Genomic DNA, 18,088 nt, shown 5'->3' with positions numbered 1-18,088 from the left:
GGAGGGGCTGTCACAAAGATACTTTTGAATAAAAGGTAATCTTTCTTGGAAGGACAGGTGTACAGAATGTAGCATCCATTCTTCGGGGTGAAAAGCTATTGTAGGTATTTCAGAATGGGGAATTCAAAAAACATGTGATTTACCAAAGTAGACATATGTTCAGCTTTTGCAGTCTTCAAAAGCCCTCTAAAATCAGAGAAATTTTTTTAAAAAGGCATTATACCTAGTAACATTAAAAACAATTCAGAATGAACTTGTTTTAACACACAGCTAATACACAGGCAAAAATCCTTTCTTTTGGCACCTTTTATGGATCTTTTAGCATCTAAATGGATACCTTAACAGAACTTATTAACTTGAAATTACCTTGCAGTATATAGGTGGCCAGCTCCCTGGGTATGGATGAATAAATCTATAAAGGTTTTGTAACACAGTTGCTTGGTCATGCCCAGATTCAAAGTTTGAAATAGGAATCTTGTGACTAGAATCACCTGAAAGAAATAAAAAGGAGACAAAATTTCAAATTTTGAGCAAGAAAAATATTACAGGGTAGGTATGGAAGTAGGAATACAAGAAGACGGTAGTGGGTAACTCATACTTAAGCACTTGTACAATGCCTGGTTATGGTTAGGTACTTTATATATTTTAATCCATAATCTTACAGTCATTCTATGAGGTGATATGTACACAATAAAGACAAACAATTGAGAATCACAGGAATCAATTGCTTTTCATGAATGTTTGATTAATAAGGCTTGAGAACTTAACAGTAATGACTGCTTTTTAAAAGGTTATAGGATGACGATTTCCACTTCCAGAATAAAAAAGGGTCAAGTAATTCAGACCAACCCTCTCACAAAAAAATAAAAAGGCTTGAGGGTATTAAGAGCACACAGAGCAGTAAGGAATTATTAGGTCAAGATGCAGGAGACTACCAAAATCCAGACAAGTGAGACTAGCTTTGGGGGAGTTTTTCCCCTGGGTCACTTGCCAATTCCAGATAAGGAAGCTCAATGGCTAAGCAGTGTGCTTTTGACAGCCCATGCGGCGTGGCTTTTTAGGCTCCCAGGTGTCTTAAAGCAGCAAACATAAATCCTCTCTGGGGGAAGATAACACCATCAGAGGCCTCAAATTACTCTGAAATCATTTTTTCCCCAAATATTCTATAAATAACCAGGTACACAAAGAAAGGAGAATGAGAATCAAAATAAAGTTGGTAGAAAGATGAACCCAGAGGCATTTGAGATACTGAAGTTATTAACACAGATTTTAAATAATTGTGCTTATATTTGAGGAGATCAAATTACAAATTTCAGCATAAAATTAGAAACTGTAAAAAAAAATGCGGGAGTCTTCTGATGACAGACTATGGAAAAGCTGAACAAATGAAACACCTGCTTGAAAGTACTAGAGACAGAAATGCAGTGAAGAATTATAGGCCCAAAACCTTGGAAGGGAAGAAATCTTAGAGAGCTGAATCTGGCCATGTGGGTCTGTTTCTCCCCAGGGGTATTTAACAATTCTGGAAAAGGAGATTTAGAGGCTGAGAAACTGGACAGAGTTTTCATTAGACTCAGAGCTGGTAAGAATTAAAATTATTATTTCAGCATTACTTCTGTAAATAAAAAATTTACAATTAAAAAAAAAATTCCATTGTTTTCTAGCTTCCATTGTTTATGTTGTGAAGTCAACAGTAAATTTTACTGATAATCCTTTGGCAGTCATCTGTCTACCCTCACCCGTTTTCCAGTAAAGATTAACCAGAAATAGACTAACTGCTGTAAAGTCTGAAGCCCCTTAATCCCTGAAAATGAATTAAGGTAATCTTGAGATTTCAGTGGTTCCACCTTCCTGCCAGACGTAATCATAAATCTTCTTTGGAGAGAAGTAATAAGTTTTCATATATACTGTTCAGCACTCGATTAAAAATATTAAATAACTAGATGTATAAAGAGATCTGATAACGACTGAATTATCAAGATAACCAATAGACTATACTCAAACCCAATGCTGGGCACAGTGGTGTGCCCCTCCTGTACTCTCAGCTTCTTAGGAGGCTGAGGCAGGAGGATTGCTTGAGCCCAGGGGTTTGAGGTTGCAACAAGCTATGGTGATGCCACTGCACTCTAGCCCATGCAACAGAGTGACATCCTGACTAAAAAAAAAAAAAAAATTAAATCCAAAGGAAAACCCCTATAATAGAATTATCAGACATAAGATTTTAAAATAATTGGGCTTAACATGTTCCGCGAAATGAAAGACAATAATTTCTGCAGAACCAAAAAACAAATTCAAATACTCAAAACCTATTCCCCAGTCCATTTTATGATGGCAAAACAACCTTGACAGTAAAACTAAGTAAGGCCAACCTGAGCCATTACCATAAATGCAAAAACTATGAAATAAAATAGTAGCAAACCAAACTTAGTAATTTATTTAAGAGATATACAGTAACCACGTTGGGTTTGCTCCTGAAAGGCAAGGTTGGTTTAAATTAGGGCATTACCACACAAACAGACACAAATTATCTGAGATGCAGAAAGAGCATTCATTAAAATGTGCAACTGGTATCTCTCTAGCCAAACTGCCAAACTGGGAATATAGGCATCCCTTGGAGATGCCGTGTTTGGTTTCAGACCACTGCAAAAAAGTGAACATCAAAATAAAGTGAGTCATGAGAATATTTTGGTTTCCCCGTAACAAAAGTTATGTTTACACTATAGTCTATTGAGTGCAACAGCATTATGTCTAAAAACATGTACATACCTTAATTTAAAAATCTTATTGCTAAAAAAATGCTAATGATCATCTGAACCTTCAACAAGTCTCAATCTTTTTGCTGGTGGAGGGTCTTGTCTTGATGTTGACGGCTGCTGACTGATCAGGGTGGTGGTTGCTAAAGGCTGGGGTGGCTGTAGCAATTTCTTAAAATAATACAACAATGAAGTTTGTCATATCGATCGACTCTTCCTTTCATGAAAGATTTCTCTGTAGCATGTGATACCATTTGATAGCCTTTTACTCATAGCAGAATGTCTTCCAAAACTGGAGTCAATCCTCTCAAAGACCGCTGCTGCTTTATCAACTAAGTTTATGTAATATTCTAAGTCCTTTGTTGTCATTTCAACAATATTCACAGCATATTCCTCATCATTTAAAGCTTTCTCATGAGATTGCAGCAATTCAGTCAAATCTTCAGGTTCCACCTCTAGTTCTCTTGCTATTTCCACCTCGCATCTGCAATTACTTCTTCCACTGAAGTCTTAAATCCCTCAAAGTTATCCATGAGGGCCGGAATCAACTTCCTTCAAACTCCTGTTAATGTTGCTATTTTAACCTCCTCCCATGAGTCACAAATGTTCTCAATGGCATCTAGAATGGTGAATCCTTTCCAGAAGGTTTTCAGTTTGCTTTGTTCAGATCCATAAGAGGAATCACTATTTATGGCAGCTATAGCTTTATAAAATGTTTTTCTTAAATAGTAAAGACTTGAACATTGAAATTACTCCTTTATCTATGGGCTGCAGAATGGATACTGTATTAGCAAGCACAAAAACATTAATCTTGTACATCTCGATCAGAGCTCTTGGGTGAGCATTGTCAATAAGTAAAATTTTGAAAGGAATCTTTTCTTCTGAGTGGTAGATCTCAACAGTGGGCTTAAAATACTCAGTAAACCATCCTGTAAAACATATGCACTGTCATTCAGGCTTTGTTAGTCAATTTAAAGAGCACAGGCAGCGTTGATTTAGCATAATTCCTAAGAACCCCAGGATTTTTAGAATGGTAAATCGAGCACTGGCTTCCACTTAAAGTATCCGGCGGCATTAGTCCCTAATTGGAGATTCAGCCTGTCTGATAACTAGAGAGAAGTCAATGCCTTGCTTTAAAGCTCTAAATGGCATCTTCTTCCGACAGGAGGTAGTTTTATATCCATTGGAAATTTTAGTGTAGCCACCTTCATCAATTATCCTAGCTCGATCTTCTGAGTAACTTGCTGCTTTACCTTGCATTTCTATGTAATGGCAATGGCTTCTTTCCTTAAGACTCATTAACGAACTTCTATCTTCAAACTTTTCTTCTGCAGCTTTCTCACCTCTCTCGGCCTTCACAGATTTAAAGACAGGCAGGGCCTAACTCTGGATTATGTTTTGGGTTAAGGAAATGTTGGGGCTGGTGTGATCTTCTATTCAGACCACTAAAACTTCCTTCACATTAGCAATAAGGCTGTTTTGCTTTTTTATCACTGGTATGTTCACTGGAGGAACACTTAATTTCCTTCAAGCACTTTTCCTTTGCATTCACAACTTGGCTGTTTTGCACAAGAGGCCTAGCTTTTGGTCTGTCTTGGCTTTTGATGTGCCTTTCTCACTAAGCTTAATCACTTCTAGCTTTTGATTTAAAGTGAGAGATGCGTGACTCTTGCTTTCACTTGAACACACAGAGGTTATTAATTGGCCTAATTTCCATATTGTTGTGTCCCAGGGAATAGGGAGGCCCACAGAGAGAAATGAGGGAACAGTCGGCCAGTCAGTGGACTAGTCAGAACACACACATTTATTAAATTTGCCATATTACATAGGCACGGTTTGTGGTGCCCCTATACCACTACCACAGTAACATCAAAGATCACTGATTATAGATCACCATAGCAAATATAATGAAAAAGTCTGAAATACTGCAAGAATTACCAAAATGTGACACAGAGACACAAAGAAAGCACATGCTGTTGGAAAATTGGCACCGACAGACTTGCTTGATGCAGGGTTGCCACAAATCTCCAATTTGTAAAAAACACAGTATCTGTGAAGTGCAATAAAATGAAGTGAATCTATAGAAGGAAAGGTCTTTATCCTGATAAAGAGTGTGCACCAAAAACATGAGGGGGGAAATAAAAAAGAAAACTACAGCAAATAGCATACTCACTAGTGAAAAAAGAAACTAAAGGTCCTAAGACAAAACAAATTTTTAAAAATGTAAATAAAGATAATGTAGTTTAGAAAGAACAAAAAGTGGTTTCACAGATATGAGTATGTAAGACATTTAATAAAAACTCAAGAGTTTGGCAATGGGTGGGATAAATCAAAATATAAAAGTAAACAACAGAAAATATAATTTCAAGAGATTTGTTATAGCAGCAAAAAGGTAAGATAAACTATAAATTTAACAAAAGACATTAAGATTACGGAGAAAATTATGAAACTTTATTGAAAGGCATTACAGACCTAAAAAATAAGAGGACAGTCCCATGTTCACAGATAGACTCAATATAATGAAGATATCAGTTTTCTCTAAAACAATCTAATGTCAAACATGAAAAACTGATTCTAAATTGTATACGGAAGAACAAAGGGCCAAAATAGCCATGATATTCCAAATTAGCAAGGTCAAGGGACTTGACAAACTACTATTTAAGAATATGATGATGACACCAAAAAAAGATCGATGTAACACAATAAAGAGAACAAAAAGGCCATTATGATACAGGTGACACTACATATTGGTGAACAAATTTATTCAATAAATGATGCTGAAACAATTGATTATCCACATGGGGAAAAAATGAAAGTGAATCTCTATCTCATACCATACATAAGTCAATTCCAGGTAGAAGAGAACCTGGATATGAAAAACAAAGCTTTATAATTTTTAGAAGAAAACAGAGACCTTGGAGTAGAGAAGAATTCTTAAATAAGACACAAAAACCCACAAATAAAAGATTGATATGTTTACTAAATTAAAAAGAAAAACAAGCAGGGCACCTGTAGTCCCAGTTACACGAGAGGCTGAGGCAAGAGGATTGCTTAAGCCCAGAGCTCAAGGCTACCGTGTGCTATGACTGCACCTATGAATTACCACTGACCTCCAGCCTGGGCAACAGAGTGAGGCCCTGTCTCTACAAAATGAAGAGTAAAAATAAAAACATCTGTTCGTTAAAAGACATCATAGAGTGAAAATAAGGCACCAACTGAAAACAGGTATCTGCACACAATTTTAAAAATCAGTAAGCAAAGATATATTAAACTTTCACAAACCATTAAGAAACTTCAATAGAAAATAGGAAAAAGACATCAAGTTAAAAAATACGGGTATAGCCGGGCGCGGTGGCTCACGCCTGTAATCCTAGCACTTGGGAGGCCGAGGCAGGCGGATCCTTTCAGCTCAGGAGTTTGAGACCAGCCTGAGCAAGAGCGAGACCCCGTCTCTACCAAAAATAGAAACAAATTATATGGACAACTAAAAATATATAGAAAAAATTAGCCAGGCATGGTGGCGCATGCCTGTAGCCCCAGCTACTCGGGAGGCTGAGGCAGAAGGATTGCTTGAGCCCAGGAGTTTGAGGTTGCTGTGACCTAGGAGGACGCCATGGCACTCACTCTAGCCTGGGCAACAGAGCGAGACTCTGTCTCAAAAAAAAATATGGGTATAGAAATATATACACAATATTAATAAGGGTCAAAACAAGAATTAAACACATCATTTAAACACATATGTACACGTAATAAAACTATTCTGAAAATAAAGGAAATGATTAACACAAAATTCACAATTGTGGTTCTTTCAGAAAGATGGAATGGGATGCAATCAGAGAGAAATAGAGACCTTCAACAGTACTGGCAATGTGCTATTTTTTACCTGACTGGTGGGTCCACTATTGTTCATTAATATTCTTTATACCTTAAGTAAATGGTATAATTTTTGTGTGTATTCAGCTTCATTTGAAAAGCTGATGAACCATTTGTATAGGAAGCTGAAAGCTTTGTTTTAAAGCAGAACGTCTCTCATGAAAATCGTTAACCAGTAAAATGAAGCGAAGCAGAGCTCCTCTGGCTGAAGTGGGGAAAGAGAAGAATGAGCACCTCCTACCCCCACACTCATACTTCATAAAACATCAGAGAGCACAGGTGCACTTGAGAGATCTATATGCAAGTTCCTTAGCTACTACTTAGACTCATCACATCCACGTGTAGATGTGTTCCACTGCGTTACTGTACAAAACATGTTCTCCTCCAAATCAGCTCAATTACATTAGCATGGACATTTTTAGTTATTATGTTGATAACAGCTATCACTCTAATAGTCATTTATCTTAATTAATTGGCACATTTCCCAGGGTTATCAAACTGGCAATTTAAGACATGCTTACATTGGTAAGCACCAAACATTTTAAGATCCCTAGAATGAGACACATTGTGCTCAGTTTCAATTAGTTTAATAAATTAAGAAAACATTCCTAGAGTTAATAACGGGGTTTTTTTTTTTTTTTAAAGAACCACACTTTCTGTTAATCTGATTAATTTGAAAAGGCTGTAAAAATAGGTCTTTAAAAATACATTGTTCAAAATATCAAAGAAACAGTAAGCCAGTGACACTGTCACAAATAAGTGTCTGGCACATAGTAGGGACTGCAATGCATTCAATAAATGAATAAACCAGAAACAGTTTAAGTAAAAATGTGAAAATTAATTCAGCAGCTAAGTTTCTATTTATGCTTTTTTACTTTCATATATTTAGTTCAACAACCTCAGATAATGTAACACTTGGGGAGATTAACTACATTCACACTTCAAAGTAACTACAGAATTTGCCTTTTATATCACAAATTTTCTTTTTATTTAGAGCTCCATGAGGGGACCCACTAAAAAATTCTCCCTTACAGTCCTTATTCCACAGCCTATATCCTTGATTCCAGCAAACAAATAATGGATTAGTACATATTTTTCACTAAGACTGGAATACATTCAATACACAACCAAAATATTCTCATTTATAAAAAAACAGTGTTACAAGTACTATAATATAGCTGCTTGTTACGGCAGATTTGAAAAGCTTATTTCTAATTTCAAACACTTTCTATAGGCTAGTTGTCCATATTTTTAAATAAAAAAATACTTTAGATACAGGAATCATTAAATGGTTCCCTAATCAAACAATGACACTTTTGAATTAAAATAAATTAAAAAATAAACCTACTATCAGGATTTTCATCCTAAGCAAACAGAAAACTGCTTAAAACCTAGTTTCCAGAAAAGAGTTTAGTTCAAGAGCTTAGATATACACAGTCATGTCCTTCAGTTGCAAAATACTTAAAATAAGAACCTGTTTTCCTCATCTAAAAAAAATTCAGAATGGTTTTGTTGGTTTACTACTGTTATTTTTGAAGCAACAACTTTAAAAAAAATTTTTTTGAATGGACATCCTTGAAAATAACCCCAAATCTAGACAATCTGAGACCTCCTAAAAGAATTTTCTAAAGACCTGGCCAATAAAAGAAGCTGACCTTGAGGTTAAAGGATATATACACAAAATCAAACTACAATCTCCTGAAAGAAAAGGGATATTATAAGTATGAAGTTTTTATAGATCACAGACACCATCTATCATTTCTATGCAGACTCTCCAACAATAAATAACCTAAGGTTATTTTTCCCCGGCTTATGCTTTATGAGTTAAAGGAGTAAGTTTTAACTAGGTATACATATATTCAATTCCTATATTCTACCTCCTCCTTTATACTTACTTGCAGCCTGACAATGAAACCGAAATCCTCGTGGAATTTCACCTATAACATAAAATATTTTGTTGAGAAAAGCAGAAATACGAAAGTTCTCTAGTTGTGCTACAGTAATACTCCATAGGATGACCAAGTCATAACACAGGTTAAGTAAATTTTCTTACATGAAAATATAAAAGTAAGGCCGGATGCCGAGGCTTGCGCCTGTAGTCCTAGCACTCTGGGAGGCCGAGACAGGTGGATCATTTGAGCTCAGGAGTTTGAGACCAGCCTGAGCAAGAGCGAGACCCCCCTCTCTACTAAAAATAGAAAAATTATATGGACAAATAAAAATATATAGAAAAAAATTAGCTGGGCATGGTGGCACATGCCTGTAGTCCCAGCCACTCGGGAGGCTGAGGCAGGAGGATCACTTGAGCCCAGGAGTTTGAGGTTGCTGTGAGCTAGGCTGACGCCACGGCACTCTAGCCTGGGTGACAGAGTGAGACTCCGTCTCAAAAAAAAAAAAAAAAAAAAAACAGAAAAAAGAAAAGAAAAGAAAAGATAAAAGTAAACCTTCATAGTGTTTTTTTTAAACCAAACATATGACAATTATCAAACAATTTTTGTATATTGTCTAAGCTACATTTAAAAGCAAGTTACTTCTTACAGAGAAAGAAATACTAGATAAAAGAAGTTTGTGCCAAAGGAGTCTTAACTAGGGGTCCATGAATGGGCTTCAGGTGGTTGTGAGGCCCTTGATGCAGCAAGATGTATATGCATTTCTGAGGGGGAAAAAAAGTCTCCAAATTCTATCTTTTTAATGCTTTACAACCCCTATGGAAAAAAAGTAGCTATCTGACTTGTCCTAATGCCTCATAAGTAGGATTAGGATGATTAGTTTTTCTGTCATCTAAAATGAGGAGAAAAAAGTGCTGGGATGTCCTAACTAATCAACAAAACTAAAGATGAAGTTCTTTCCCCAGTTGCTTCTTCCTATATATTTCTCCTATTTATCTTCAAGGTATGATGTTTCCTTAACTACTATTTATCCTCTTGGGAACATAATTAAATCTTATGTCTTTATACCTATTTTGCTTTTAATGGAGTAGTGGGAAGAAGAGATGCTGGTAACAACCGAGAGCCTATTAAGCACTACGCTATTTCCATATTTTCTCATCTATTGTTTAGAACAGCCCTCCAATATGCATTATCCCCACTTTACAGATGAGTGCATAGGTTCAGAGAGGTTAAGTAATTTCCTCAAGGTTACAAAGCAACAGCAGCTTACTAAACTAGTGACCACCGAGTTGAAGGACGGGGTAGAGAAGGAAAAGATCAAAGCATAAAAAGCTTTTAGAAAAATTCCAGGATGTAAGGCCACAGTAAGCAAACAGCAGGCTATGCATTATTCAGGTATTCCATCCACTCGATTTTAATGCTTACTTGAGGATAAAAGCCTAAACCAAAAACTCTTGTCAACACCTAATTCTTAATAGTTTTTCAACTATGTGTTAGGAAGTCTTGTGACATTTTTAAGAACCCAGATGCATATTATTCAGCTTTTAAGAAAACAAATACTATTACCAAATCAAGTTGAGATAAAAAACATACACTTTTAAGATCTACCATCTACTCTAACTGGCTACTTACCAGGATTTATAAAACTGTGGAAATCTGCCATAATACCTTCTTGGAGAGAATATTTAACACAGCCAATTTCACAAGGGAGGAAGCGCTGTTCACAATGAGGCGGCAGCTCACCATGGCTAAAAATGTTCAAAAAATAAAAAATGCCACCAAAGAGAGCTAAAAAAACAAAACAAACAGAAAAAATATATATGTATATGACAAAACTAACAAATGAGTGTCTCAAATTTACCCCTTCCACAAAAGCCTCTTTAAATCAAGGGAAAAAAAAACATTTAAGGACCATTTTCTTTGTGTTCCTATATTCCTAAATGAGCCAAAAAGAGAAAACTAATCAATCAGCTGTACCAAATAAATAAAATTTTTTATTTTTTAATTGACAATAATTGTACATATGCATGGGATATACAGTGATATTTTGATGCATATAATGTATAGTGATAGGTTAATTAGCATATATATCATCTAAAAAATTTTTATAATTATACTTATCAAGGATTAAGTAGTAACCACTCTTTGCATGAAGCAACAAAATTATTCAAACTTGCAGCCAGTTCTACGTAACTCAGCTATACCTAAGTCCTGAATCTCAGGAATAACAGGACACAATATTCAACAAATACATAGCCTTGGAAATAAAGCCAAGCAAAATCAGTATAGAAAAACTCTGTAACATAAACTATGAAAAATTTAGTTCATTCCTTTTTTACTTTTTACCAATACACACAAGACTACCTACAAATTCTATAAAGGAAGAAAGTAATGTAAGAATGTGTAAAGTGTTCTTATTTATCAGGACTGGCCACATTTAAGACTGTTAAAAGTTTATTAGTGTTCAACAAAGGCAGAACACGGCCAGGTGCAGTGGATCACGCCTGTAATCCTCGCACTTTGGGAGGCCGAGGTGGGTGGATTGCTCAAGGTCAGGAGTTGGAGACCAGGCTGAGCAAGAGCAAGACCCCTGTCTCTACTAAAAATAGAAACAAATTATATGGACAGCTAAAAAAATATATACAGAAAAATTAGCCGGGCATGGTGGCACATGCCTGTAGTCCCAGCTATTCAGGAGGCTGAGGCAGGAGGATCGCTTGAGCCCAGTTGTTTGAGGTTGCTGCGAGCTAGGCTGATGCCACGGCACTATAGCCTGGGCAACAGAGCGAGACTCTGACTCAAAAAAAAAACAAAACAAAACAAAGGCAGAACACAATAAAAACAGCTAGAAGGAATGGTAAGGGCCCATCTCAACTAGGTTCTCTTCTAGGCTAGCTCAATAATTTATTTTAACCTTTATAACCCCCCTTAAAATTTTTAAATTTTATTTTTAATTAACAAATAATAATTATGTATATATTTGTGGGGTACAATGTGGTTTGATTTATGTGTACATTATAGAATGATTAACTTAGGCTAATTAACATATCACCTCACTTTTTTGTGTTGTGAATATTTAAAACTTACTCTTAGCAATTAAAAAATATACATTACATTATTAACTACAGTCACTATACTGTACAATAGATCTCATTATTTCTCCTGTCTACCTTTATAATTTAAATGTATTCCAGTGCCTAGCCATAAAACAAGTCTAAGAAATATTTCTATTTAATAACATGAAGTGGTAGAAACCAAGAGACCAGTTTGTTTAAAAAAAAATCTCTCCAGTATTAACAATTACAAATTACTTGATCTTTATAACTTTAGCACCATAATATTTAACACTTGTAGGCAATTACTTTGAAATGGAGATCAAAATGAACAGAAAACACTTTTTCTGATCATTACAATGATTTAAGCATCCAAATTTATTTAAGAAAAATACTTTAGGATTACTCTACCTTGATCACTTTTTAGAGACAAACTTGACATATCTGGGAGTGAAACATTCTGCTTTGGTACAAGCATGCCTGGCCTCCTCGGTGGTGTGGAAACAGGTTTCTAAAGAGGAAGAGAATGATTGACTACATATTTAAAATCTGGCTGGGCACTTCAGATCACATATTTAAATTTAGCAAAATAACTGCAAAACAGCCCATTGATTACTTCTCAAGGCTAATGAACCCAATGAATAAACATATTTGTCATTAACACCAACATCCAAAGGCAGCTAAAATCTATAAATATTCTGAATATGTATTAATATTATATTGATGTTATTTGTAATATTACTCTAAATAACCAATTCAACTATTACTGAAAGCCATTTGCCCACTACTGATTTACCAAGATAATCATGAGCCGCCTACTAGGTGCCAAGCCAGCGTTCAAAAAAACACACCATTCCCCAAAGAACTATAATATTGTTTGTTTTCACCTAAAGTAAAAAAAATCTGATCATGTTGACTCCCAATCTCATGTGAGGTATATAAATAACAGCTTAAGTTTTGAGAGGAAATGTCTTATGAGAAATTACAGTAAGAAAAAAAAAATCAAAGCTCACAAGTACAACTAAGTACAAATTCAACTAACTAGAGCTTCTACTCAAACGTAAGTCCATACAATTAAAATCTCTCCAACCTAAACCAAGCAAAACACTTTTTTCAATCCAATGTTGACAGTTTAAGAACTTTACTATGTAAGAATGGAAAAAAAACACCTGTGGGGGTGAGGAAACTGGAATTACCTTGCACTTGCCCGATGCCAATCAGCAAGAAAACAATTTTATTCTGTATTTTAACGTTCTGTGTATTTAACATACACGGAAATTTACCCAAACAAACTTTATTCAATTCTTGTACTTGTAAAGCAAACCCACACACAACATCTCCAAATCTCGTTATTCCAATATTTTTACACAACAGCTGGCTTGGTTTCGGGTGTCATTTAAAAGGAAGGAACACTCATACACTGCTGGTGGGACTGCAAACTAGTGCAACCCCTGTAGAAAGCATTATGGAGATACCTTAAACAGATTCAAGTAGACCTACCATTCGATCCAGCAATCCCATTATTGGGCATCTACCCAGAAGAACAAAAGTCATTCTATTACAAAGACACCAGTACCTGAATGTTTATGGCAGCACAATTCACAATTGCAAAGATGTGGAAACAACCCAAAGGCCCATCAATCCACGAATGGATTAGTAAACTGTGGTATATGTATACCATGGAGTACTACTCAGCTATAAGAAATAACGATGATATGACATCTCTTTGGTTCTCCTGGAGAGAGTTGGAACCCATTATATTAAGTGAAGTGTCCAAAGAATGGAAAAACAAGCATCACATGTACTCACCAGAAAATTGGTTTCCCTGATCATCACCTAAATGCACATCGGGAAAGGATACCAATTGGATATCAGACTGGGATGGGGGGTGGGGGGAGGGGATGGATGTATGCCTACATGACGAGTGCGTCGTGCACCCTCTGGGGAATGGTCATGCTTGAAGGTGCAGACTCGGGGAGGTGGGGGGGGGAGGGGATGGAGGTATGACTACATGGTGAGTGCCAGGCGCACTGTCTGGAGAATGGACACGCCTGAGGCTCTGACTCAGGGGGATGGGCGGGACATGGACAATGTATATAACCTGAGCTTTTGTACCCCCATGAAGAGCTGAAATAAAAAAAAAAAAAAGGAATGGTTTGAACTACTTTCAAGAATCCAAAAAAAGAAAGGAAAGAGGAGAAAAGACGGGCTCTTAAATCACGGAAGAATTGAAAGGGACACCTAGAAATCATCTAATACAACTCCTAAATATCAAACACTCCCACTGCCGATCAGTTTACTATCTGCAGGTTTCTTAACAAAGATTCCGCAGGCCTCTCACCACCAGATTATACCAATACGTATGTGCCCTAGTTACGGAGCCCGTCTTTTTTTAACAGGCATTCTGACCCCAGGGGAAAACACCAAACTCTTCTCCGCACTAACCCAAATCAGCCAGCGCTCTGCCCTTGGCAGTCGCCCATCTGCTCACCCAGCAGCTACTGAACAGGCCTGTGCGCCAGGCGGCCGGCTGCTCCCCCCTGCTAACTGTACCTGCTTCTCTGAAGGCCCAGAGTCCTTTCCTTGGGCAGCCCTCCACTCTCGAGCCATTTCTGCGTATTTCTCCTTTTCTTCCTCCCTCAGGAGCTTTGGGAGATTGAAGGGAAGACAGAGAAGAGAAGCAGCCGTGAGGACGGAGGGCCAGCGCCCCGGGCCCCGCGGGTAGTTCCAGAGTCGGTTTGCCGAGAGCCAGGGGCAGGGGCCTTCCCTCGCCGCCCGCCGGCTGCAAGGGGCCCCTGGCCTCCTCGAAGCCTCCTGCCTTGTCCCCGCTCTTGCCCAACTGCCCTGTCCCGTCCCTCTCGCCCTCCTCCAGCCTTACCGCCCAGTCTGGGGAGCAGTAGGGGATGGCATCGGCTACGCGAGCCACGGGCAGGCCTCGCCTGCGCAGCTCGGGGATCTTCTCCTGCACGAAGAAGTAGTAGGCATTACGGCTGGCCCTGCGGTTCGGCATGGCGGGCGCAGGCGGGCCTCGACGCGGGCCTGAGACAGCACAAGCCACCAGCACCCTCGGCGGGCTCCTGCCCTTAGCAACCGAGCTGGGGGCCTGCGCGCGCAGCTCGCAGCTCTCGGCCAATCAGGGCGCGAGGCGCAGGCGCAGTGGCACCGCTGGGGGGGGGGGGGGACAGTCTGAGACTGGAAGATTCCACCTCGTGAGGGCGTGGGGGTGAGGCGGAGTCACCGGTGCAGAGCGTTCTGATTGGCTGGGTGAGTCGCAGGCGGAGGCGTTGTCACGTGGAAGGCTGGGCGCGATTTGTGCGCATTATTGCGTAATCCGTGGCAAAGTGGGCGGAGGAAACGCGGCGCGGGTGGTGCCTCAGGTTCCGTAGTGTCTCGCGGCTGTGAGGGTCGCCTGGTGCCGAGCGCCGTGAGGGGAACGCGGCGACTAAAGCCCTGGCCCTCTGGAGGTTTGCAGTGGGATGTGGGGAAAGGGCGACGGAACCCCGCAAAAATGGAGTTTTTAAAAGTGCATTTTAAAGTAAGTGTTAGGGGCCAAACACACACAGCAAGAAGTTGAGATGTAAAATAATTCCCTCGAATAAAGTTTTATACATTTTCTCTTAAAGGTCTGGTTCATTTTTTGGTTAGTTTTATTCGTAGGTAACAATATTTTTGGAGTTTTTAATGACGGAAATGTCTTTGTGTAACTGTGTTTTCTAATTGGTTAGTGCTGATGAGTTGGCCTGGTGCGTGTAGTCGCTGCTGAACTCTCGCGTGGGTAGGACAGCGCCGGGTGATCCGCGTACGTGTTCCAGCGAGATCCGCTGCTGAACTCTCGCGTGGGTAGGACAGCGCCGGGTGATCCGCGTACGTTTTCCAGCGAGATCCGCTACTGAACTCTCGCGTGGGTAGGACAGCGCCGGGTGATCCGCGTACGTTTTCCAGCGAGATCCACTTCCAGAGAAGACGCCGTTCTCTGCCCAGCTTACCGTGTGTGTGCACGTGGGGTATGTGTATGCTTAAAATCAAGATTGGAAGTTGAAAATTCATTAAATTCTTCTTCTGCATCTTTTCAGGTAATCACATGGTTTTATCTTTTAGTTGGTTAACATAATAAATGAGGCTAGATTTTTTTGATGTTGAGACGTCCGACCATTTTCTTGTATAAACTCTTCTCGATCATGAGGCTTTGGTTATTTTTTTAAACATACTTAATATAGAATTTTTGCTTGCTAGATTGTAGAGATACTGAATTATGGATTTTGTGATATTTTACTTTCCAGATATTGGTATTAGGGTTATGATAATCTCACACATGAGCTGGCATCTTTTTCTCTATTTCAGATTGAATAATAGATGGGAATTATCTAGTCCTTGACAGTTTGGTATCACTCGTTAGTAAAACTCTCTGATCCTGGTATATCTTTGGGGCTCGGGGGGAGGTTTGACCTTTAACTACCATTTCAATATCTAGCATGGCTATTAGTCTTTTCAGTTTTCCTAGTTTTCTTCACCCAATTTTTGTAGTTTATACTTTGCTTGGAAATTGTATATTTAAGTTTTCAAGCATATTGGTATAAAATTTGGCAAGGATGTGAAGCAACTGGAACTTTCATATATTATTGGTGGGACAACTGCTTGACAGTTATTTATGCTTATAATAGGACTCAGCAATTCCACTCATCCAGGAAAATGAAAATACATATCCACACAAAGCCTTGTAGATGAATTTCCATAGCATCTCTCTATTCATAAGAATCCCAAACCAGACAACCCAGATGTTCATCAACAGGTGAGTTGATAAACAAATCATGGTATAGCCACACAATAGACTACTACTCAGGAATGAAAAAGAATGAATTATTGATATTCAACATGGATGCATTTTGAAATTTAGTTGAGTTAAAGAAGGTATGCATAAAAGTATACATATCACGTGACTCACTATATACAAAACTTGAGAAAAAGCAAAACTGTAGTTACAGTAATCACATTAGCAGTTACCTGGGGCCAGGAGGTAGGTGTAGGGGATTATCTGAGAATTGACACAGGGAACATTCTGGGTTGGCAGAAATACCTTGATTGTGGTGTTGGTGGTTATAAGCAGTACATTCATTAAGTACAAATTCATTAAGATGTTTGTATTTTATACTGTGTAAATTATACCTCAGTAAAATTGATTTTTAAAAAAATTATTGGCATAAAAATAGTATTTGCTTGTAATTTTAAATATACACATTATAATACCACCCCCTTTTCATTCCTAATGTTGTTTACATCCACCAGGTTTCTGTTGTCTTAATACTTGCCAAGCATTGTTTATTTTATTGCTCTTCTAAAAACAATAAGTTTTGGTGGGGTTTTAAAATTTTTTTTAAATTGACACATAATAATTGTACATATTTATGGGGTACATAGTGATGCTGTGATACATACAATGTACAGTGATCAGATCAGGATAATTAGCATATTCGTCATCTCAAACATTTATCATTTCCCAATGTATTCGGAACATTCAATGCCCTCCTTCTAGCTATTTGAAACTATGTAATATATTATTGTTAATTAGTCATCTCAGAGTGGTATATGAATAGAACACTACAATTTACGCCTCCTATCTAGCTGAAATTTTGTGTCCTTTAACAAACTTTTCTTTATCCTCCCTTCACCCTACCCTCCCAGCCTCTAGTATCCTCTGTTCTACTTTTTATTTTTATGAGATCAACTTTTATTTTACCTTCCACATATGAGGAGAACATGTGGTGTTTAACTTTCTGTTAAACATTTTGCTTAACATTATAAGTCTTCCAGTTCCATCTATGTTGCTGCAAATGACAGGATTTCCTTTTCTTTTTTATGGCTGAATAATATTCCATTGTGTATAAAATACCACATTTTCTTTATTCCTTTGTTGTTGGACACCTGGATTGATTTCATATCTTGCCTATTATAAATAATGCTGCAGTAAACATGGGGATGCAGATGTCTCTTTGATATACTTATTTCCTTTCCTTTGGATAAATTCCCAGTTGTGAGATGGCGGGATCATATGGCAGTTCTATTTGTAATTTTACGAGAAAACTTTATAGTATTTTCCATAGTGGCTATACTAGTTTGCATTCCCACCAGCAGTATATAAGAGTTCCCTTTTTTCCACATCCTCCATACCATTTGTTATTTTTTTGTCTTTTTGGTAATAGCTATTTTAGCTGAGATGAGATAATGATTCATTGTAGTTGTGATTTGCATTTCCCTCATGATTATTGATATTGAGCATTTTTTCATGTATTTTTTTTTTTTTTTTTGAGAAATGTCTCCCAGATCATTCACCCATTTTTTAATTGCATTGTTTGGTTTTTTGCTGTTGAAATGTTTGAGTTCCTTGTATATCCTGGATATTAATCCCCTGTAGAATGAATCATTTGCAGATATTTTCTCCCATGCTATAGGTTGTCTTTTCACTTTGTTGATCATTTCCTTTGCTGTGCAGAAGCTTTGTAGTTTAATATAATTCCATTTGTTT

The 18,088-nt window shown here is 37.8% G+C and overlaps 1 protein-coding gene across 2 annotated transcripts in view; it reads right to left on the bottom strand.

Moving 5' to 3' along the window:
- MAEL (maelstrom spermatogenic transposon silencer) overlaps positions 1–14,657 on the bottom strand; it is a 30,955-nt gene extending 16,298 nt beyond the window's left edge. Inside the window, exons 1-6 of one of the 2 annotated variants that reach the window (XM_045546615.1) lie at positions 14,447–14,655; positions 14,122–14,214; positions 11,980–12,079; positions 10,148–10,303; positions 8,522–8,563; positions 367–491 (exon numbers count right to left, since the gene is read on the bottom strand). In XM_045546615.1, coding sequence (XP_045402571.1) covers positions 367–491; positions 8,522–8,563; positions 10,148–10,303; positions 11,980–12,079; positions 14,122–14,214; positions 14,447–14,578 — 648 coding nt within the window. In that variant the 5' untranslated portion in view covers positions 14,579–14,655. Of the gene's footprint in view, positions 1–366; positions 492–8,521; positions 8,564–10,147; positions 10,304–11,979; positions 12,080–14,121; positions 14,215–14,446 lie in introns of both variants that reach the window. The other variant, XM_045546616.1, reaches the window with a different exon arrangement.
- Positions 14,658–18,088: the final 3,431 nt, after the last annotated feature.

Source organism: Lemur catta, chromosome 3 (assembly GCF_020740605.2).
Source record: "Lemur catta isolate mLemCat1 chromosome 3, mLemCat1.pri, whole genome shotgun sequence".
Classification (NCBI taxonomy): domain Eukaryota; kingdom Metazoa; phylum Chordata; class Mammalia; order Primates; family Lemuridae; genus Lemur; species Lemur catta.
The sequence above is the reverse complement of the archived record's forward strand: the minus strand, read 5'-3'. Positions and strand labels throughout refer to the sequence as shown.